At 35.1% G+C, this 24,551-nt stretch overlaps 1 protein-coding gene across 1 annotated transcript in view; it reads left to right on the forward strand.

Annotated features, from left to right (window-relative positions):
- Positions 1-24,551, forward strand: part of ITGA4 (integrin subunit alpha 4) — an 83,459-nt gene that overhangs the window by 45,766 nt on the left and 13,142 nt on the right. The window contains exons 16-18 of the mRNA XM_081262465.1: positions 14,197-14,346; positions 16,120-16,196; positions 24,127-24,277. Coding sequence (XP_081118591.1) covers positions 14,197-14,346; positions 16,120-16,196; positions 24,127-24,277 — 378 coding nt within the window. The remainder of the gene's footprint in view (positions 1-14,196; positions 14,347-16,119; positions 16,197-24,126; positions 24,278-24,551) is intronic.

Here is a 24,551-nt window from a genome sequence, read left to right on the forward strand (position 1 = left end):
TATCAGATGTTAATATGCATATGCATTTTAACTCAACACCTGTTACAGTGAAATGAGGTAGCACTTGCTAATCATATACTCAGGGCTCCAACCTCCAACTCTCAGAGGATTCCCCTATTTGCTGGTTGGGCATGCTTTTCTTATGATTGCCCCTACTGTGTATACCAATTAAGCTCAACTTTTATATTCACCCAATTTTATAGATACTTACTAAAAACCTACATTGTGTCACAGTCTGACATTTACGTATTGCCAATGAACGAAACATAAAAAGATTATTACCTCCAAGGGGTTTAGTCAAGTGAGATGGGACAATAACATGATAAAAAAGGAAATGGAAGTGAAGAGAACGAAACAGAGGAGGAGGCATGATAGCATTTTCAGAGCTGCTGCTTGGTAGAATAAGATGAGGCCTGAGAACTTATCATTGGGTTTAGCAATGTAGAGGCTTTGGGTGATTATGATAAAAGCATTTCAGAAGGGTAGCAGGGGGAAAGAAGGAAAGGAATGATAAAAAATTACAAGTTATTCTTTCAAGAAGTTTTGCTCCAAAGGTGACCAAGGAAACAGGTCACATCTTGACCTTTCCAAAATTGGAAAAAAGAAGTAGAGTGAAAAGCTTTTTTTCCCCCCTTTAAGAGATAAAAAAATAACATGTTTGTGCCAACAAGCATACCCCAATAGAATGAAAATAATTTGAACAAGATTTTTAGAACGTAAGAGGGGTGAGGTTAATTGCACAAAATGAGAGACCAGCTATCTACATAGACACATGCGTATTTCTATTTATGTGCCAGCAGATGCTGGGCAGATGTGGAGCTAAGGGCTGGAGGTTCTCATACTCTCATTGAAGTGAGAATTAAAGTCATCATCTTGTGTAGGGGTGGGGGAAGTGGTGTTTGGAGTGTGGGAAGAAGAAATACTCTGGGAGAATGGTATAGTTGTCCAATGGTGCTGAGCTCACGGTCACAGTGGCTAGTAAGTATGGCCGGGGTTTCCTTCCTGTCACCCGGGAGGTAGATGAAGAGTTTGAATTAGCCAGGGCTGTGGCTTTGCCAGGAGAGTGAAGCAAGTGAGAGACAAATGAGTTGAGGGAGTGTGTAAGAGAATGGTCATATCTGGGGTCATGACATTTCATCAGGGTAAAAAGGGAAGGAAGACATCAAGAGGCTGAGAAAATAGGAAAATAATTGATTTGGAGAGTCACTCACTGCCTCCCTCCCCTAACTCCCAAGGGATCAGCTAATTGTTGGAATTGAGGGAAGGAGTTGGAAAGATAAATAATACAATACATAAAAAACCTTGGAGACTTGAAAGTGAGAAAAAGATTGATTTAAAAAAAGTTTTGTTCATAATTCTTTGATCATTTCATGCAAATGGAAGTCTTTCAACTCACTTATATATTTTTTAAAACCCATTGTATTATTTGATGATGAAGAATTTGGCTGTAGATCTCATTATAAAACTTTGAGCTTTTGTTAAATATTTCTTTTAATCACATGTTCTCTAGTTTCATGTTAGAATTTCTTGGAAAACAAGTGACAGTTTAAACAATCTAGTAAGTATCTACATCACTAACATGTACATCTTCTGACATGTTATTTTTCAAGGCTTATGTGTTCATTTATCTAGTTGGCAGGCACATTTATTTTCCCATCTACTTTTAATTAAAACAATATCAAATAGGATTATTTTACATGGTCAAAATTTGTTCTTCATAATGTAGAAGAGAAAGAAGAAATTGTTTTTTTATTGAAAAAGTTTTGCTTAAAGAATACTCCATTGTGGAAGTTTTACATAGTCATAGAGGTGAATGAAATTATGATATTTGCCAGTGAATGGATGGAGCTATAGAACATCATGGTAGGTAAATTAAGTAAGACTGAAAGTTGAAGGCCATCTATGTGTTTTCTCACATGGAAGGCAGAAAGAGTTAACGTAAAAAAAGAATTCCCATGAAAATGGAAGGAAGACCTAAAGAGTAGAGGATAGAGATTGGGGTGAGGAGAAGGAGGGCATGGAATTGACCAAATTACATTCTGTGCATGTCTGAATATACCACAATGAATCCCACTACTTTCTATAATTATGCTGCACAAAAAATTTTAAATTCATCATGGTTTAGTTGCTTACAATTATATTGAGCTTTGAATTTTTTAAAATTTTTGTTCTTTTTAGTTACACATGAAAGTAGTCTATTTTTAAATGTATTTATATAAACATGGAGTACATCTTATTCTAATTAGGATCTCAGTCTTGAGACTGAGACTTGTGGATGTACACAATGTTGAGATTCACTATGGTGTATTCATATATGTACATAGGAAAGTTATGTCAGATTCATCCCACTGCCTTTTCTATTCCCATCTCCCCTCCTTTCCCTTCATTCCCCTTTGTCTAACCCAGTGAACTTCTATTCTTCCCTTACCATCCCTCTTGTTGTGTGTTAGCATCTAACTATCCGGACATTCAGCCTTTGTTTTTTGAAGATTGGTTTATTTCACTTTGCATTATAATCTCCAGCTCCACCCATTTATCAGCAAATGCCATAAAAATTTCATTCTTCTTTATGGCTGAGTAATATTTCACTGTATATATAAACCACATTTTCTTTATCCATTCATCTGTACATAGGTTGGTTCCATAGCTTAGCTGTTATGAATTGAGCTTTCATAAACATTGATATGGCCACATTACTGTTGTATGCCAAGTTTTAAGAGGAACGTCCCTGTCTTGTTCCAATTTTTAGATGAAATGCTTTCAACATTTTTTCCATTTAGAATGATGATGGCCTTGGGTTTAGCATATATATCTTTTAAAATGTTGAGGTATTTTCCTAATTCCTAGCCTAGTTTTTCTAGTGTTCTGGACATGAATGGATGCTGTATTTTTTCAAATGCTTTTTCTGCATCTGTTGAAATAAATCATGTGATTCTTGCCTCGAAGTCTACTAATGTAATGAATTACATTTATCAATTTCCATATATTGAACCTAACTTGCATCCCTGGGATGAATCCTACTTGATCATGGTGCACTATCTTTTATTATTATTATTATTATTATTATTATTATTATTATTATTATTATTATTATTATTATTTGTTCTAATAAGTTGTACATGACAGCAGAATGCATTTCAACTCACCATACACAAATGGAGCACAACTTTCATTTCTCTAGTCATATATTAGATGTAGAGTCACACCAGTTTTGCAGTTATACATGTACATAGGGTAATAATGTCCATCTCATTCTACCATCTTTCCTACTCCATACCCCTCCTCTTCCCTCACTCCCATCTGCCCAATCCAAAGTTCTTCTATTCTTCCCTTGCCCCCCCCACCATTATAGATCAGCATCCACTTATCAGAGGAAAACATTTGGCCTTTGGTTTTTTGGGATTGGCTTATTTTGCTTAACATGATTTTCTCCAACTCCATCCATACCTGAAAATGCCATAATTTCATTCTTCATCAAGATCGAGTAATATTCCATTGTATATATGTGCCACAGTTTCTTTATCCATTCATCTATTGAAAAGCAGATAGGTTGGTTCCACAGTTTAGTTATTGTGAATTGAGCTGCCATATCATTGATGTGGCTACATATGCTGATTTTAAGCCCTTTGGGTACAGACGGAGGAGGGGGATATCTGGGTCAAATGGTGGTTCCATTCCAAGTTTTCAAAGGAATTTTCATACTGCATTCCACAATGGTTGCACCAATTTTCAGCCCCACCAATAATGTATGAGTGTGCCTTTTTCCCCACATCCTCACCAACATTTACTCTTACTTGATATTCTTGCCATTCTGACTGGAGTAAGATGAAATTTTAGCATAGTTTTGATTTGCATTTATCTAATTGCTAGAGATGTTGAGCATTTTTTTAGATATTTGTTAATTGATTGTATTTCTTATTCTGTGAAATGTCTGCTCAATTCCTTAGCCCATTTATTGATTTTTTTTTTTTTGTTTTGCAGGGGGAGGTTAAGTTTTTTGAGATCTTATATGTCCTCAAGATTAGTGCTCCATCTGATGAGCATGTGGTAAAGATTTTCTCCCATCTGTAGGCCCTGTCTTCATTTTATTGTTTCATTTGCTGAGAAGTGGCTTTTTAGTTTGAATCCATCCCATTTTCTGATTCTTGATTTTATTTCTTGCACTTTAGGAGTCTTGTAAAAGAAGTCAGGTCCTAAGCCAACATGATGAAGATTTTAGGCATAGGGTCTCTGGTTTAATTCCTAGGTTCTTGAACCATTTTGAAGTGAGTTTTCTGCAGGGTGAGAAATAGGGATTTAATTTTATTTTGCTGTATATGGATTTCCAGTTTTCCCAGCACTATGTGTTGAAGAGGCTATCTTTTCTCCAATGTATGTTTTTGGCACCTTTGTATAGTATGAGATAACTGTATTTATGTGGGTTTGTCTCTGTGTCTTCTATTTGGTACCATTGATCTACATGTCTATTTTGGTGTGCACTATCTTTTTTAGTATGTTCTTGTATGCAATTTGCCAGTATTTTGTGGATAATTTTTGCATCTATGTTCATCAGGGATATTGGTCTGAAATTTTCTTTCATTGATGTGTGCTTGTCTGGTTTTAGTATCAGGGTAATACTAGCTTCATAGAATGAGTTTGGAAGGGTTCCCTGCTTTTCTATTTTATGGAATAATTTAAGAAGGATTGGTGTTAGCTCTTCTTTGAAGCTCCTGTAGAACTTATCTGGAGAAACCATCTGGTCCTGGAATTTTCTTTGTTTGTAGGGTTCTGATGACATCTTCGAGGTCATATGTCTCTAGGAATTTGTTGATGAATCCTCAAGATTTTCTATTTTATATTAGAGTATAAAATTTCAAAATAGTTTCTGATTATCATCTGTATTTCATTAGTGTCCATTGTGATATTTCCTTTTTCATCACTAATTTTAGTAATTTGAGATTTCTCTCTTTCTCTTCATTAGCTTGACTACAGATATATCAATTTTGTTTAATTTTTCAAAGAACCACCTTTTTGTCAATTTTTTGTTTCTTTCCATTTCATTGATTTTACTTCTGATTTTAATTATTTCCTGTCTTCTACTGCTTTGGGTATTTATTTGTTCTTCTTTTTCTAGGCTTTGAGATGTAATGGTTTAGGTGGTTTATTTGATGACTTTCTAGTCTTTTAATGAAAGAGCTCAATGCAATGAACTTTACTCTTAGCCCTGCATTCATAGTGTTCCAGAGATTTTGGTGTGTTATATTGCTGTTTACATTTACCTCTAAGTAATTTTTGTTTTCATCCCTGATTTCTTCTGCTATCATTGGTCATTCAATAGCGTCCTGTTTAGTCTCCAAGTGTTAGCGTGGTTTCTATTTTTTATTTTATCTGTGGCCTAATATATGGTCTCTTTTTGAGAAGGGTCTATGGGCTGCTAAGAAGAAAGTGTATTCAGTCATTGATGAAATATTCTATATATGTCTGTTGAGTCTAAATTATTAATTATATTTTTAGTTCTATAGCTTCTTTATTTAGTTTTTGTTTGGAGGATCTATTCAGTGGTGAGAGAGGTGTGTTAAAGTCGCCCAGTGTTATTGTGTTGTGTTCTATTTTATTTTTGAAATTGGGAAGGGTTTGTTTGATATATGTAGATGGTCCATTATTTGGGGCATAAATCCTTATAATTGTTATGTTTTGTGAATGTATGGTTCCCTTAAGCAGTATGAAATGTCCTTCTTTATCCCTTCTGACTAACTTTGGTTTGAAGTCTACTTTATCTACTATTACGATGGAAATCTCTGCTTGGATATATTTTTTTCCTGTCCTTTTACCTTCAGTCTGTGGATGTCTTTGCCTATGGGATGGATCTCTTGGAGACAGCATATTTTTGTTTCTTGTTTTTTAATCCAATCTGCCAGTCTATGTCTTTTGATTAATAAGTTAAGCCATTTATATTCAGTGTAACTATTTTTTAAAAAAATATTTTTATTAGTTGTTGATAAATTTTTAAATTTTATTTATTTATCTGTATATGGTGCTGAGAATTGAACTCAGTGCCTCATACATGCTAGGCAAGTGCTCTACCACTGAGCCACAATCCCAGACCTCAATGGAACTATTGATAAATGATTTTTATTCCATGTCATTTTGATTTATTTCTGGTTTTTAATTAGAATTAATTTCTCCTTTGATTGACTGGTCTTCTAGTGTAATTCCTTCCTTGCTGGTTTTCTCATTTATTTTTCATTTCTTCTTCATGAAATATCTTATTCAGTATGTTTTATAGTGTAGGCTTTCTAGCTGGGGATTCTTTTAACTTTTGTTTATCATGGAAAGTTTTTGTTGTCAATTCTGAAGCTTAATTTTGCTGGATACAGTATTGTTAGCTGGCATCCATTTTCTTTCAGAATTTGGTATATATTATTCCACCACCACCTAGCGTTGAAGGTCTGGGTTGAGAAATCAGCTCAGGTTGGTATTGTTTTTCTTCTACTTGTGATCTGTCATTTTTCTCTGTCATCCTTACAATTCTATCTTCATTCTGTATGTTAGGCATTTTTATAATAATGTGCCTTGGTGTTGTCTGTTGTAAGTTTGTATATTTGGGGTCCTGTAAGCCTCCTCCATTTGATTTTTCATTTCATTCTTTACATTTTGGAAATTTTCTGATATTATCAAATTGAATAGATTGTTCATTCCTTTGGTTTGTATCACCAAGTCTTCATGTATCCTGATACATCTTAAATTTGGTCTTTTCATGTTATCCTATATTTCTTGGAAGTTCTGCTCATGGTCTCTTAACATTGTTTCGCCATGGTCAGCTTATTTTAAAAATTATATATTTTGTCTTTATTCCTGAAAGTGTCCTCCAAGTGATTTATTCTGTTGGTGATGCTTTTCACTGAATTTTTAATTTAGTTTATTGATTCCTTCATCTCAAGGATTTTTTTTTTAGAATCTTTATCTCTTTATTGAAGTGATCTTTTACTTCCTGTATTTTATCTCTAATTGCACTCCTTACATCATCTTTTACCTTGCTAATCAGTTTAACTATGTATATTCTAAACTCCTTTTCTGACATTTCTTCCATGGTGGTATGGATAGATTCTGTCATTGGAGTATTTTGGTTTGTTTGGGGTGATTTGTTCTATTGCTTTTTCCTGTTATTTGTGTGTCTACCCATTTGACTGTATGGATCTGTGGCAGTAGAGTTTCTACCCTATGGACTTATAGTGTCCCTGAAGTTTTTCAGTACCTCACCAATTAGGAGGAAACACATTATTACAACAACTAATGAAAACAATATACAGCATTATACCAAATGGTTCCTGCAATGATGTCTACATTGTTAACTGTCATAATAAACAGAAATTATATAATTTTTACTTACAGTAAAAACAGGAAGCTTGCAAAAGCATTTACAGTTTTGAATGGTAGACAAAGGGAATGGAGAAGTGATTTAGGATTTGATATTTACTAAGAGGAGAGAAGATATAAGTAATAGAGGAAGGGTGAAATAGAGAACAATAGATATTAGCTGTTAGCAGAAGAAAAGAGAAAGAGAATCAAGGGAAACAGGTGAGAAAAAATATGTAAAGTAAAAATTTTAAAAATTTTAAAATAATCCAAAACAAAAGTTTAATATACCAATTGAACATCCTAGTCCTCAAAAAAATGCTCCATGAAAAATAGCTGTTTTCAAAAATACTAGAAATGAGAAAAAAATATGAATATGTATAAGTCTCTATAATCCATTAAGGTCCCAATAAAACAGAGAAAAGAAAAACAAAAACAAAAAACTCTTGGTGAAAGTTAAAGGAATTCTTTCCGTTGGAGTTCAAGTGATTCTCAGCTTCTCTTCCCAGCAGTGTTAAGTGGGGTCATCTTCAGCATGATGCTCCACCCTCTGGATTGCTGGAGTAAGAGAGGTAAACTTGTAGCAGAATTCCTGGAGGTGGGTTTATGGCTTAGGTGGGTTCTAGGCTCTTTGCTGAATGCCAGTTGGTCTAGAGACTTTAAATCAGTGGTTGCTGGTCCATACTGGAAGACTGTACCCCAAGGATCTCCCCTGGGTTCCACTCATGTGGTGGAGGATCCAATTCTTAGTCCACTAGGTCACCTGCAGAACACACGTTTTCCCAGTCTCAGGTTCAGTCTCCAAATTCAATCTCTCCTGTCCCTCCTCTTTTGAATTGCCGGCCAGGTTCATCTCTCCTAGCCCATCTGTAAGCAGCTGGATTGGATGGGGTGGGGTAGAGCTGAGAAGGTTTCTATGACTAGTATTCCCCTGTGTAATCCACTCTGCATGTTTTTTTTTTTTCCTTCTTGTCACTTAGGCTTACTCTATCTTATGCAGTGTGGTTTGCAAGGCCTGGATTTCAGGCCAAACTTGGGGTTACCAGTTATCAGCTCCCCAGGTGCTGGCCCCTGTGCTGCAGCTGCAGAATGGTTCCTTCCTGTGTCCTCTGCACACAGCTGGGAGAGATTTGGCTTCTTTTCCACACAAGGATGTGGTGCAGCCTGCCTTTCAGTTTAGTTGGGCAGTGTGTTTGATCTCTAAACTCTCCATACCCAGACATGCCTCAGGTCTCCTAAAAATGCAGGTTCTTTTCATTCCCTTGTCCCTCCACTTTGCTCCAGGACTAACTGCTCTGGCTAATACCTTCTGCCATGGCATCAGCTGTTGGCCCTGGGGCTTTCTTCCTTATTTTATTATATTGAACCTCCTGAGTCCCCAATCTGCTTTGGATGTCCAGTTTTAAATTCCATTAAAGTCCCCCCCCCCTACAAACACACACACACTCACTTTTTTTTTTTTTTGGTTCACCCACCTTACTGAGAAACTGCCTATCTGCTTTCTTGGTTTCATCCTACAGAGCAGACAGGAAAGTGACCTTCTCAATTCCACATCTTGAAATCTCTATCTTCGTGTTGTACCTATGGAAATCCTTTTCAATTAGATGCTACTCTCTCCTCTATGAGAAACTATTTCCGCATTCATATAAGTGTATGAAAATGAATCTGCCTTTACTGTATTCAAATTTACTTATTAGAACTATCAGATTTATTAAGACAAGATAATTTTGAAGCAATTTTGTTTTAAGGAAACCCAAGAAACAATTTGCAACAGTGTTTAGAAATTTTAGAACAGCCATGGTAGGAGATTTCTCTTAATATTTTGGTAGATGATATATCTTGGTTGATCTTGGTGGAATCTCTGCATTAAAATAGTCACTGATATTTGCAGAAGAGATAGATGCTAGCTTGAAGTACCAAACAGATTGCTTGTCTGCAACATTTCCATTAAAGCTAGAAATATTTAACTGAGTTGCTGGTTCAGGAATACCTCTCCCCATCAGTATTCCAAGATCCAGTGAGTTCAGTGGCCTTAGCATGTTAAAACCATGAAATTAAAACCATGAAATCACATGCCTACCTGTGTAGTAGATTGGTTTATTCTTTTCTTCTCCTTCATTTCTTAATTTTCTGAACTTGGCGTTTCTGAAATGCAAATACTTTATTTTTTATATAAGTCTTTAGACAACTTCTAAAACTCATCTCATCCATAATTTCAAGGAAATGAATGTATATTTAATTAGTAAATGGTATTTTATTTATATTATTACTTGGCCTATTTGCTTGTATTATTGAGCAATATATGCACATAATTTAATGAAGTACTGTTTGCTGCAAAGCAGTTATTTTTAATCATAGCACATGATGAATTGATTTATATATGAACATATTCTGCTGAAAATCTAAGTGCAAATAAGCTAAGTAACTACTGATATTATGCTTTTCAAGGAGAGAATTGATTATTCTGGCACATCTGAATATTTTGTTGAATGTTAAGTCTTTGAAGCAGGATAATATCTTTCACATTTTTGTGTTCTTGTATTCTTGGAGCTAGCACAATTCATTACCAAGGGCAGAAACTTGATAAATAGTTAACAAATTGTGGACTCTGTGTTCTTAGTGCTATTTAAAGAATTCTACAAGGAAAAATCTGAGAGTATTCTATTGGTACAATGTTGGGGCAACTGTCTTGAGAGGGATCTTTTCTCAGGAAGTTGTAGTGCCTAAAGCCCAGTAGCTCTCTAGCATCTGAACCACTTACCAGATAAAGTGGTTAGAATTGCATGTTATGGTTCTGGCTTAGATTCCAACCTATGCCTTGGTCTCCCCTTCTCCCTCCTCAGCACCACATTGGCACTAAAGGGGCATTTCATGAATACAAATATAGCCATCTTTTTAAATTAAAAACCATCTATATTTATTAGGTGGTCCTTCTTCTTCTGTGCTTGTGCATGCACGTTAGAATATTTATTTCTCACACATCTGGGTTTATGGATTATAGACTGAGATGTGGGTTCTGACCTGTAGTTTTGTAGCTTCAGAACTTTTCTTGCACACAGTAGACCAGTGAATATATACCTTAAAATATTGGTGCCATTACATCATTTTCCATTTAAAATTTTATAAATATTTTGGCCCCAACCTTTAAATAAATTCCTTCAGTATATAAATACAGAAGGAGATTCTGGGGCCTACAGCTTAGCTTACAAATTGACCAGACATAGAATTCCATGAAAGTCAAGCAAGAAGATAGACTTTGGGTAATTTCAGGCATGTGCTAATCTGCATGCTTGTGGGTGCCCTGCTTTATGTAATTGTCCATAAAAATGTGGCATGGAATTTCCATTATTTTAAATATACTAGCACATGCCTGCCCATATTAGAAATTTTAAGCAAATCTACATATTCCCTTCCCAAATACTTTGTCACTTTGGGACATTTTTGACATTACTGCTTTTGTCCTTAGATATTCACACTTATTTAACTTTAATATCTCCACCTATCAAATACAGTTCTTGCAAGAGTGCGCGTACATTTTATATACTGCAAGAAAAGCATAATTAATAGCTAATTAGGATAATGAAAGTAATATACACCAGATGTAGAGAAGACCTTGTGGAAAATTAGTATGAATTAGATAACATGTGATTTGGTCAATGCAAGCTTGTTGAGAAGAATTAAAACAGTGGACATGTGGAGGGAGAATCAGTGGCTGTCTAGCTCCTACACCTGGGGAATAATTTAATCAAGTTTGCTATTGTAATACTCAGGGCTTCAAGCTGTTCCATTTTCACAAGTGGATAACTTGGGATTTGGGTCTTGATTTGCAGCATTCCTATATGGTCAAGGCTTCATGTGGAGATGATCACTTATCAAGTCATTTAATAAAAGTATCTCTATGCAGAAGAATGGAAAAGTAATCAGACCTTGAGTACCCTAATTCAGGCTCTGATCTTCCAGATACCATTTAATTAATAGAAGTCTAACACTTGCTATTTAATTTATTTTCTATTTAATGTTCATTGGTTGGCAATAGTCCAGTTTTCTTATTTCCTCCAAATGTTCAGCAGTGTTCTTATTTTAAGAAATAAATTCAGTAATTCCTTAGTTGGCTTATATAGCTACATTTGGGGCATAATATATGTAATAATTACCATGTCTAACTATTTTGCATACATGGTCATTTAATAGTCACAGCATATAGTGTAGGTATTATTACCATCATTGTTTCCATTTTCAGATGAGATAACCATGCCATAGATTATGTAACTTGCCCAAAGTTACAGATAAGTAATGGTCTCCAGATTGGAAAACCAGTTCTTTACCTCCAGACCACTTAGTTTCAGCCACTTTATTTATTTATTATTTTTTTTAAATTTTAATAGTCTTTTTTTTAATGAGAGAGAGAGAGAGAGAGAGAGAGAGAGAGAGAGAGAGAGAGAGAGAGAGAGAGAGAGAATTTTCCAACATTTATTTTCTAGTTCTCGGCGGACACAACATCTTTGTTGGTATGTGGTGCTGAGGATCGAACCCAGGCCGCACGCATGCCAGGCGAGCGCGCTACCACTTGAGCCACATCCCCAGCCCCACTTTATTTATTGATAAGACAAATGTGAAGAGAAGAAAAATTACATCCTTTTTGTGTAGAATTATATAAAGACATGGAATAAGTATAGTCTGTTATGTAGCATGTGTCATCTTTATTAATTTATTTCATACATTTTTAATGAAAAGTTACTATAGATATAAATAATACAATAATCTATACCATTGGTATTTTTCCTATCCATTAGGGATTATTGATTGAGGTGTATTTAAAATAATCTATTTTATTTGCTTTTAGGCAGTGATATTTAAGCCGTATTCCAATCTTGAAATGATTGGACATGTGGACCTGAAATCTTGGTCCACTGACATTACTCAGTAAGAAGTTTGTCAGTTATAGCATTATGGGTCTACCCTGAGGAACTCAAGCATAGATGTAAACCTCAAGTGTGGTTTAAGATGATACGTCTAGCCTGGGTGAAAACACTAGGGACTTTTTTTTTTTAAATGGCCAAGAAGGACTCTATTGAATCTATTGTTTGAAAAGAGAAACTGTAAGTTGAAATGGGCATTTGAAAATTGGAGTCAAACTGATCTTTAAGTGAAAATTGTTAGAAAAAAATTAAAGTTTGTAGGAAATATATTAAACTCTGACTAGTTTTTCAAATTATCTTCCAAGTATAGTAACAATTATAATACCAAGAAAAATAAAGACTGCACAGAATTTCTACACTAACTCCCGTGTTTGTGGAATGTATTTGCTGGTTGTGACCTGCCCTCTCAAATTCTGAGATCATGTCTACTTTCAATTTTCATTCTGCTTTAGATTTTGTTCTATAGATTTGTTGCCATGTCTCATTTCATGTAATTTGTCAATTGAATAGTTATAAATCTTCATGGATTATTTTATTTGTAAAGTTTTATTAGCTTACCCTTGTAGATGAGGAGAAAAAGAAAGCTGCTTTGTTCAATATACTTTGGAAGCTGCATTTCTGTCTAGAGAGGTCTTAGACAAGTGCTGTCGTATATCTGGATTCTGTATATTTGTTTCCATAGACTAGAAATGCCAGAACACCTTTACTATCTGGTGAAGTGCTTATTTAATTGAATCCTGAATGTTATCAAAGTTATTCTCTAGTGGATTATTTCACTGTGCATATGTGTGTTAACAAGTAATTTTGATAGGTATGTTTTCTTTTAGTGCAGAGAATATGGAATAGTCAACTGAAAGGAATCATTTTTAAGCTCATGGAAATTGTTTTTTAAAAGAGAAATAGTGCTTGTTTATAGAAATACAGATTAAAATCAAAGAATTTTATAATAAACTCAAGAGCTATTTATTTGAGGACAGCAGACAATAAATTTTAAAAAAATCTAATCATTATAAAAATACTTTGGCCACTTATCAGTAGAAATAGGGATAAGAAATGCTGTATAGAAACTAGTAGATATTAAAGTTAAAAGAATGTCATACAGAACAGAATAGATTTTGGATGTGTTACAGTTCTTACATATTGACAAATATAAATTCAAAACCTCTTTTTGAAGTATAAAAGCACAATAAACCTAAAATGTAACTAATAATGAAATTCAATAAACTGGCTATCATATAAAATTAAATATACAAAACTAATAATTTTTATATATATATTAGTCATAATCTATTAGAAAGTATAATGAGAAGAGGTTCATAATGAATGGCAAAAAAAAGAATGTTTCATCATAAATATGGAGTCAGATGAGTCAGTTTGAATTCTAATATTACCAAAAGATGTAAAAAAAAAAAAAAAACCTTGATTTAAAAAACAGAGAGTTATATCATTTCACAGCAAGTTCATTATAGGGTCATGTTAGATGAAATAAATTATTCATTAGAACTTTGTACAATTTACAAAGAATTTATAAATAAATTATATTGATATGCCAAGTTATAAAAAATACATAGAAAATAGAATGGAATATACCCAAATACAAACTTTTGTGACTATTATTATATGGTGATAGTTTTTCATTTTATACTCATTTTGTGTTTCTCATAAGAAATATGAATGCTTCTGCTGTGGGAAAAATAGACACATTGCATTTTTGTCCATGGTTCTGGGAACTGAAGCCTTGAGCCACACTAGCACGTGTTCTCGCCAGAGTCACATTTCCAGCCCTGTGTTTCACTGTTTTTTAAGCAATTTAGATAAAAGACAAGGATTTGCTTTTGCTTCTACGTGTTGTATTTGTTCTTATGCAGGAAAGAAGTATTATATGTCTTTTTATTTCATGGCTATTTTTGTTATGAATTCTCATGGTTTTTGATTTCCTTAGAAAGATGTGCGGGACATCCTCACCCCCATTCAAATCCAAGCTGCTTATCACCTTGGGCATCACGTGATAAGTAAGCGTAGCACAGAGGAATTCCCACCACTTCAGCCAATCCTTCAGCAGAAGAAAGAAAAGGACATGATTAAAAAGATGGTAGGGATATTTTTTTTTTTTGTTTAAAATGCTGGGTGACCTAATTAAAGAAGTTTTTTAAATGGCATAATTTGGAAGCAATGATCTGGAAGTTTGAATTTTTGTAAACCTTTTGTGGAGTTTTTTACAAAACAGATTTATGGTGTGTCTTGTTTTCTATGTTTATTTTCTTATATTCTCTTTAGGGTATTGAACTGAATAAATGTGTATTTAGGCACAGCAGTAGTTTCCCCTCTATATAGAAAGTAAATTTTCTCTCCTCGATGCCTTGCCAGTGAGGAAAATATATTACTAGAGAGGAACCCTAGTGGAAGTTAAGTTGCAGTTCTGGCTTAGTTATTCCCTGTCTTCTGTGTGCTCATTTTCTGTCGTACTTTCTCTCACTGTGTCTTTCTCCCTACACATGGAGTCCCTCTCTCTTCTTAATCCAATTCTTTTGCTGAGTTTTATTCATTTATAAACACAAATTTGTTAAACAATAATTTCTCCTTTTAAAATTTCAGTACATGCTTTTTTTTAACCACATTCCAAGATCAACTGTATTTTAAGATAGATCCTGATTCGAATCAGTGAACTGATTTTTTCAAAGTTGTCTGAGAATATTTCAGTTTCACTGATGATGCATTTATTCTCAGGAATCCTGCTGTTCAGACATTTACTGTCCAGCAGCACAAAGATATTGTCAATTGAGTTTGGGCATGGTAATAGCATTCATTGAAACACAGTAGAACTCAGAATATAAAAGACAACAGGGATGTTTAAAAGTATAGTTCATATGCTGTCCAGGGAAAATTGTCCTAAACTATTTTAGATACTCAAGCTTATAATCACCAATGTCTAAAATACTAGATCAAATGAATATAATAATTTAGGAGCAAATTTTATTCATTTATACTTTGGTTCTCAGAACATCTTGCTTTACAAATAAGAGTGGCAGAAAAACGTTGCATTTACTTAACCATTTAGAGGAAGATTTATACTTCAGCTCCTACCACCCCCACCCACCACCAGCCCCACATAGGCAGGTTATGGTCTAGCAGGCCATTGGACAGTCCCCAGTCACTTCCTGCTGCCTCTGCCTGGCTCCTTCTCTGACCTTCTAGATTTCTCATTCTCTGCATCTTTCTTTCTTTCACCCATTTTTGATGTTTTCCTTTCTTCTGGTTTACTGCTTAATTTTTTCTTTAGTCCATCTTATCCTTCAGGTCTTCCTTTGTACCTTGTGGATCCTATGAAAATGTTCAGAGTTAAATAAATTCAGGCCCCTTTACTACAGACTACCGTTTAATTTTTTCAATATTTCCTCAAAGTAAAATGTCTTAATTTCTACATTTATTAGAAATTATTTTCAATGAATATAAAATCACTGTCCTGCCATCTGCCAAAATAAACAAGTGTCATGCATATGTGTAATAAGTGGGATCAAACTAGAGCACCAAAAACTGGAAAGGAAACTGAGGAAGAACATCTTGGAAGCTAATTTTCCTCAGTTATCTGTATAGTGTCTTTAACTTTACCCAAACCTTATTTCAGTTAACAAATTTAGGCTTTAAATCTACCTCTGGAAGCACTAAGTTTCTTTAGCACTGCAGTAGTCATTTGAATCTACCGACTTGAGTCTCAAATTGAACCCTCAGGGATAAAAGAGGAAGTTACCAATTGATGTATTAAATTTGTTTTCCTCGTGTATCATGGATGCCTTGTTCTTAACTTTGTAGAAATATATCTACTGATTGAACTAAAATTCCAAATGTTGTCAAATTTTATTTCCAGATAAACTTTGCAAGGTTTTGTGCCCATGAAAATTGTTCTGCTGACTTACAGGTTTCGGGAAAAATTGGATTTTTGAAGTAAGTTTAGCATTTTCTCTGTTTTTCATGAAGAGGGTGCAATGGGCACATGCATATGGGTTTTAAAGAGAAAGGGATAACCCTTGGGAACTAGCATCCTTTAAATATCTATGAAGGAACAGTGTCTTACTGAGAGAGATTAAATAATCTACATATCATTCAAGAGTTACCATTTTTCAAAGAATGAGAATATATTAGCACTGAGGCTTTACAAAGCATGTTTTAATGTTTTATTGATAACTTGGAATGCATTTCAGAATTTAATTGTGCCTTAGGATATTATTATCATAGTTGTAGGTATGTTTTAACATTTATAAGTACTGATTAATAGAGTTTTGGGTGCAAAACAGGGATTTACTACATAATGCTTAGTTTTTTTATCACCTGGAAAACTGGTCTTACTATTCAAACTTTTATACAAAATGATACATATACAATAAACTTGAAAAGACATAACCAACGTGGTCTTCTAAGTTCATAGAAGGGGAACCAGTAAAAAGAAAATACATGTAATATGCTGAGAACCACATCTAGCATGTAATAAGTAAATAAATATTGGTTGCTGGTGTTATTTTATGATAAAGGATGAACCATTGAGGTCTTGTATCATGTCGATAGTTCCTGTATTCAAGTTGTTTTGCACATCATGGGGAAGATGTGAAAATGAAGACCAGAGAGAGTCCATACTTCAAGTTGAGGGTTGATTTTACATTTATGGAACATAAAAAAGGGAAGGAGATGGAGGGTTAATACAGCAGGAAAATGATAAACTAGTTTTTGGAGGTTGGGATATGAAAGAAGTAGTCTAGTTTGAGACGTGTTGAATTTGGGGAGACTTCTGTATACAACTGTCCACTTAAAATCTACATCAGGATCGTATTTGGAAGTTCCTCTACGTATTGGTGACTTGTGAGATTGCCCAGTAGGTGGAAGTGTGAATTTTAAAGAGGAACAAACTAAGGATCAAATCTTGGACTGCAATTTTATTTAAAGAACCTATTAAGCACAGGAACCCCTTTCAGAGATCAAACAGGGATCTTTAGAGAACTAAGAAGAAAACCACGTCTGTGGTCAAATAATCAATGGAGATTGTAAAAAGGTGGATTTAGTGCTGCAGCGCAAGTTGGAGATCAAATAGCATGTCTCAGAGGGGTCATAGGAGTCAGCATCTGAAAGGCGGGATAAAAGGGGACTCACTGAAAAATTTTAAGATAAAAATAAATTCAGCAGGTAGCCAAATGAGAGTTATTGGTTAAGGGAACAAGTAGGCTCAACTGAAGAATTTTTGTGTGTTAATGTTTTTTACTTAACCATGGAGAGGGTCAAAGAATACATTGGAGAGGAACCTTCAACTTAAAGCCTAGGAGGTGCTTTTCGGTCTTTGCTTGAGTCCCCTCAGAAGCAGGAAGCATTGGCAGTTCTTTATTTCCTCTTCTCAATACCTTTTCCTTCTGTCTCCAAGATGCCATCCTGATCCCCTTCTCCTCCTATCTGCCACCGCCATTTTTCCCCCCCTCTGGAAGATCTTTGGCTTTTGGCTCCCCAAATGACCTCCTCCATAGGATGCAGCTGGCTGTGAGGTCCTTGGGCTTAGGAGGGTTTAAGGGGCGCCAGTGCTGGTGTGAATAGCCGGCATCAGGCTTTCTGCATCAATTAGGAAAGTTATAAGCTATTTCTATTTGGTAAATGATAAAGGATTTAAGGAAATTTCAAATGAAAACTCTTCTAATTTAAGTTTTCAGACTCACAGTAAAAGCTTCTGACAAACTGCTTTGCATTTTTTTAGTAAATTATACTTTATCAGGCAAAAATATGCCTCTCCTACTTTGGTGTCCTCTGTCCCTTCTCAGTAACCGTAAGCTGAGACCATATGCTTTACAGATCTCCTGGCTGTAACTTCACTAGCATTTATGGTGTTTATGTGCTTCAGATCCATAAAGCTGTTTTAGGTAAGTGTATTTACTCGGTAAAGAACATGCGTTTCTTAAGCCCATAATAATAAACTGCCAACAGTACACTAAATGGTGCTTATGCACGACATCTCATCTTTTCATTAAGTGAAGGCTTCCTCCTGTGTGTCTAAACTCTCAAGATGACAACTCACATTCAAATGGATTTTCACTGCAAAATAATGATGAACAAATAAGACTTTATGAAGATTACAAACATAACAGCAGATATTAGCCATCATATTGGAAGTTTTAAAATCAAATCTTTCATATAGATTGCTGATATAAATGATAATACTGCTCTTCTGTAGTTCTGTCACACGTCTAGGGTAAGTGATGCCAGTTTTCCCTAAGTGATCACTTTCATATCCATTGAAAACACTTTTAACTGCAAGTAAAAGAATCTGTGACTGATAGTGACTTAAACAATAAGGAAATTTATTTTATATAATAAACAGTCTGCAGAGAGGAGATTATTGCAGGTTTGGCAAGTACTACCAGAGATTAGACATTGACAGTTATCTTTCCTGCTTCGATTTTTTTTTTTCCCTCATGATTACAAAATGGCTGCAGCAGCACAAAGGTTCCCAGAAAGAAGAAAAGGTCCAAAACCAAAAGTGCTTTTTGCTTTTTGAGGTTTTTTTGAGGCTTTCTTCCGGAAGAAAGCCTTATCAGATGTATTCTGATAACCAAGTCCCTTAATCATGTGCTTTCCCCAGAACGTATCATGATTGAAGGAAAATGGAGTCATCATGGTCATATTAGATCAGCCATGATTCATTCTCTAAAGCTGACCTACAAGCTGTCTTCTGCATTGTCGAGGGAATGCTACCTACTACCTGAATAACCCAGGGTCTATTAGGCTGCAATCCTGGAAATCACTGTTGTATATAGACTATGGTCTTAGCACCTATAAAAGCAACTCGAATAAAAACATGCCTCATTCACATCACAGAGCCTTGGCAGGAGTAATCGTGTGCTTTTTGCACTAAAATAAGCTCATCGCTAGTCCAGTCTTCTAAGCTCTTCTGCTGTCCTCCCCTGGACCTCAGTGAGTTTAACTTTTATTCACTAAAATCTTCTTAAATGACAATTAACTAATCTATTCCAGTAGGCAATAATTTTTTTAGTATTTTTTTCTTTATGTTAATAATAAAGCAAAACAGAGGATAAAATTTCACTTAGAACTAAAGGCCCCTGGCAGCAGGCTACTTGGTTAAATGAATGCATCACATATCTTGACAAAGCAAAGCGAGTGTGATATCAGTTTACATTATATCTCATTCTAGTATCTTTATTAAAAAACAGTTATCTATGAATCCCTAATTCATTTCATCAAGGCAAAGTATATTATAATGACACAAACACTTCCTTCAAAATAAAAGTATATCGTTCACTCGGGAGAAACATAAAGCCAGGTGCTGCAGTATATCATTTTTCTATTTTTCCTCTTTCACTTATTAAGTTATCATTCCATATGCACACAGTACCTTGATTTGTGGAAGTTATGTGGATTCTAGGCTGCTTTGTAAATTTCAGGTCTGTATTATGCATGTTTTAATGAAGAATGAACTATGAGTCCCGGGGACGGCTCTGGTTCAGTCTTGTCGCACTTCCAGATGTGCACCTGGTCCTTTATTGTGTCTCACAGAGAAAGCTGGTGGGCATCTTTCCTGTGGCATCTTGTTAATGAATCAAGATACAGTAAGATGGACGTTTTCAAAAAGTAGAATTGTAATTATGGTAATCTAGCAGAATTGCTTAAAAATGGAAAATAAGTCACTTCTCGCTGCAGAAATGTGAACGTGTGTCTCACTCTAATCTGCTGTTGTCTTGGAACCTGGCTGCTTATGCAGTGCTTTCACCTTCTGTTGCTTGTCGAAGTGCCAACTTCTTTCCCAAAGGTGTTCAGTGACTAATGCTTTGGTTACAAGCCAGAATATTTTATAAACGTCTATTTCTAGGCAGCTCTTCTACAAGTCTTAATTAGACTTTAATGTCAAGCTGAAGTTCACTTTTGGAACCTCTCAGGTTCCGTCAGTTATAACACGTTTACAGGACAGTAGAGGGATGTAGGATGGCTGTGTTCCCACACACGTCCCCCCTCCCGTTCAACATGCACCATCAAGCAGACCTGCACGGAACTTAACCCAAAGGCTGCGACAGGAATGACTAAGTCACAGCCATTGCCCACATCCTCAAGAACACACCCTCGCTCCATCAATGCTTCCTCCCTGAAGTTTAGGATTACTGCTTTATTAGGTATTCCACATTCTTCTCCGGAAGTCAGCTTCTCAAACCCAAGGACCAGAAGCTACAGATGGTACCCACGGAAGTGCTCTTCTTTCCTTTCTCTTCCACGTTTAGAGTGCTGTGGAGTTAAAAAGACCAGGCATCCCCTTCTCTAAAACTGCTTGACTTCTGAGGACAGATGACTACCTTCTATGTCACCCGAAGCTGTGAAGCCTCTATTGTCAGAAAAATACAGAGTAACTTTTAATTACTTAGAGTAAATATTATATTGTATAATATTATGTTTGTATTTAAGTTCTCATCAGTTAGATTGCTCTATAGCAGAAGCTGACCCAATTTTTCCTGTGAAGAGACAGTAAATATCTTAGGCTTTGGGGAACTGAGATCTCAGTCTCTACTACTCAGTTGTCATTGAAGTGCAAGAGCGGAATATGGCGTCGTTGATTAAAATTTTATTTACAAAATCAGGCAGAGGTATGAATTTGACCTTTAGGCAGCAGTTTGCAGGACACTCACGAGCTCTATGATATTCTTGATTTTTCTATGATAATTATATATCTTTTATTTTTTTATGTTAAAATAGTTCCTTTTAGTATATTTTGTTGCTTAAATCTATTTTGAAAGCTGATCATCAAACCAAGATTCAGGCATTTTAAGTAATTAATCCTGGGTTTAAAAAAACAAAACTTTTTAAAAAATATGCTCCAAGACAGACAGATATATAGAAAGGGAGAGGAGGAAATATGCCCAGTTAATGCCCAGATATGTAAGTTAATCTTAAAACAATTTGAGTTGAAAAAGACACATACAAAAAAAAGACACATAAAGGATTATTCAGATATCATTTAGATGAAATATAAAAAATGGACAACACCAGTTTTACTACTAAAAATGAATTCAGTGGCTGGCCAGGAGGAAGGGGACACAGCAGTTTCCTGTGTAGCTAATACATTTTTCTTGATCTGGGTGCCAGTCTCATGTGTGTATTCAAGTTTATAAAAATTGGGCTGTAGACTTAGGCTATATGCTTTTCTCCATACACATACTTTAACAAATTGAGTTTCAAGGGGGAGAAAATCAGAATAAGAGGGGAAGAACTTTCAAGTATTAAGTGAACTGTTCCGTTTCTTGGAGGTATATTTTTTAGAATTACAGAAGTGGGGGAAAATGTCCAAAATTATAATTTTGTATATACATTGTCAGGTTCATGAGAATTAATAATTCTGAATGAACAATTTCTAGTAGTGGTTTTGCCAGGGTCGCATGATGATGCCTTCAGTAGGTTTATCAGGAGTTGTAAAATGTGAAGTTTTGGGGTGGGGCACAGATCACATGAATGTGGTAGTGCTAGATATTTACTTTCTTTTCTTGGCGAAACATTTAAAATTTATGTACCTCACAGAACAGATAAACATGGCTACCCAGCTATAATTTGACAAAAATTATATTGTTTCATAAACTTAAAAGTCATTAACAGTAATTCTCCGTTTTTTTATACATATTCTCTGAGTGTAGCCCGACCCATTTGTATGTCCAATGCTTGCATCTGTGCCTACATACATTACACACTGATTCTAGGCTCTGAAAAAAATTGTGATAATCATGATGTGGTAACTTCTCTTCAAGAAAACAGTACATGGAGAGGGGAACCAGACAGAGACTTGACATTGAAATGTGACTATGTTATAGAGGCACCTAGGGTGCCTCTGGGTGTATATGTGTCCAGGGGTGAGGGCACCATCACCTTGCACCTTGCATCTTGCATCCAGAACAGGGTGCAGCTGGAGGAACTTCTTAGTGTCATTGGTATTGAAGTTGAATCTTGAATAACAAGTACAGGTTCTCCAGGTGCATGAAGCCAAGAAGGTATTAAAGGCGGTGGGGGGTGGGTAATATGAATGAATGATGGGTTTGTATCCGTTTGTAGGTTAATATAACCAAAGTAAAAAAATAAATTGTGCAGTGGAAAGTGAGGCAGGGCCAGCTTTTGGAGGCTTCACATGTTAAGCTAAGGAGTTAAGATTCATCTCAAAAGCCCTTAGGCTACTCCACATACATTGTCTGGTTTGCTTTGTTGAAAACAACCCTCTGACAGTGTGACAATTGAAGAGTTTGAAACAGAGATCTATTAGGGGTATAATCCAGATTAACTCAAGTTAAATCATGACATTTTTCAGAGTTTAATTTTAAAAAGATCTTTGGAATAGCCAACCTAGATGATCATATTGATAGAAAATCAAAGGACAATATCGCTTGACTACTCCCAGGCAAAAGTGGTTTCCTTCCCTGGACTCCCAGAGCCCTTTGTTCATAACTTTCTCTTATATTTATTTACACTTATGTACAGATATGTCCTTTGCTGTATCAGATCAGGAGGGAGTGAAATGTGCTCTAATTATTTTATATAACATCAAATATGACACCTGATTTATTATACATGAACTTTCAATTATAGTCAGTGATTCATGCATCTTCAAATAATAAATAAAAGCAGAAATTTTGAAACATGTTCTTATCCTTATGTATTCTTTGTCTTTAATCATTTCTCAAAACAACTAATAAGTGCTGTTCTGTAATTTATTCAAATTCTAAGCTTTTATATAAACATTGACTAGAACAGCACAATTTTAACATCATTGAAGAAACTTCAAATTTCTAAAATGCTAGATGAATATTTACCTGTTTTATTGTTAGGAATATCTTCACCTGATTATTTACTTTGGGTCAGATCCTTCTCTATTTTGAACTAATTCTTCTAATTTTTAAATTACTAGATAATTAAGAATTTGCCGTCTTTGGGAAAAGCTTATAAAATCATAACATGTTGGAACTGAAAGTTTTCTTTTGCATTAAGCTATTCTGTCTTGCTGGGAAAGAAAATGGGCTGTGTAAAAACCTGCAGTTGCTTTGAGATTTTAGAACTGTGATCTTTGAATAAATTCTGTAAGCCTAAATTTCCTCATATTTAAGACATTCTGAGGATTTCATGGAAGGTACAAGACCTGAATAGTAAATTTTACTGACAGAGTGGCCAACGCTTAGAAATGCTGAAGGACACCCCAGTCCAAAGAACTGGTGTAGTGCCAGAATTTGAACTTACCTGTCTGGATTTAAAGCAGTCTTCTCTTCATAATTCCAAGATGGTGGAGTGTTTCTGCGATTTTATTTCTAATTTAGCCTGGTTCTTGTAGATGTGCTCGACCATCCTACCTCAGAAATTAATTCTAGTCTAATAGATTTTAGTGACACACCTTTGCTGGGCACAGCATTTCTTACCATGCCTTCTTTACTTCTACCCAAACATGCCCTCTGTTTTTCACTCTCCTTTTCTACCAGTTCTCTCTTTTTCTTAAGCTTTTGGTTTAGCAGCTAGTTCAATGTCTGTCCAAAGATCGACAGAGAAGTAAAAGTTGTGTTGCTTTTAGAAAACTTTACAAAATAATGAGGTATATATTTAAATTATTGGAGAAGTTAGGCAGAGAAATAAACTGTAAACACTGTTCCATTGTAATTAAAAAGCAAACTTTTCTTTATTAATAACCAACTATAATTTTGAAACTTGATGAATTGAATTCCTTTTAATATGGATTTAAAACTACTTATGGATTCATTCCCATGGTTGGTATTATTTCTAAATTAATATTGTGTGTTCAGCATAAATTCTATAGACATAAAGATAGAATCTTTATTTTATAAATAAGAACTAAAGAATGTTACTTAATTTTTAGGCCATATGAAAATAAAACCTACCTTGCTGTTGGGGGCATGAAAACGTTAATGTTGAATGTGTCATTGTTTAATGCTGGAGATGACGCATTTGAGACCACTCTGCATGTCAAGCTACCCACAGGTCTTTATTTCATTAAGATTTTAGAACTGGTAAGTACTAAAAATCACAAAAGTACAATGCACATGTATTTTATTTAATTTAAAAAAACCATAAGTGATATTACACCATAACTTTTAATATTTAGACTTATCACTTAGACTCTCAATCATATCAAGACCCCCTCCATGCCCTTGACCAGAAAGGAAAGTTCTATGATCTCTAAGTCCAAAGGCATCAGCTTCCCGCTCCCAGGTGCTATGGGAGAAGGCCAGTGAGGCGCTGTGACAGTGTTCTTGTCTGGGGTCCTTGCATGAGCAATATTGG

Source organism: Spermophilus citellus (assembly GCF_964194105.1).
Source record: "Spermophilus citellus genome assembly, chromosome: 11".
NCBI classification, from domain to species: domain Eukaryota; kingdom Metazoa; phylum Chordata; class Mammalia; order Rodentia; family Sciuridae; genus Spermophilus; species Spermophilus citellus.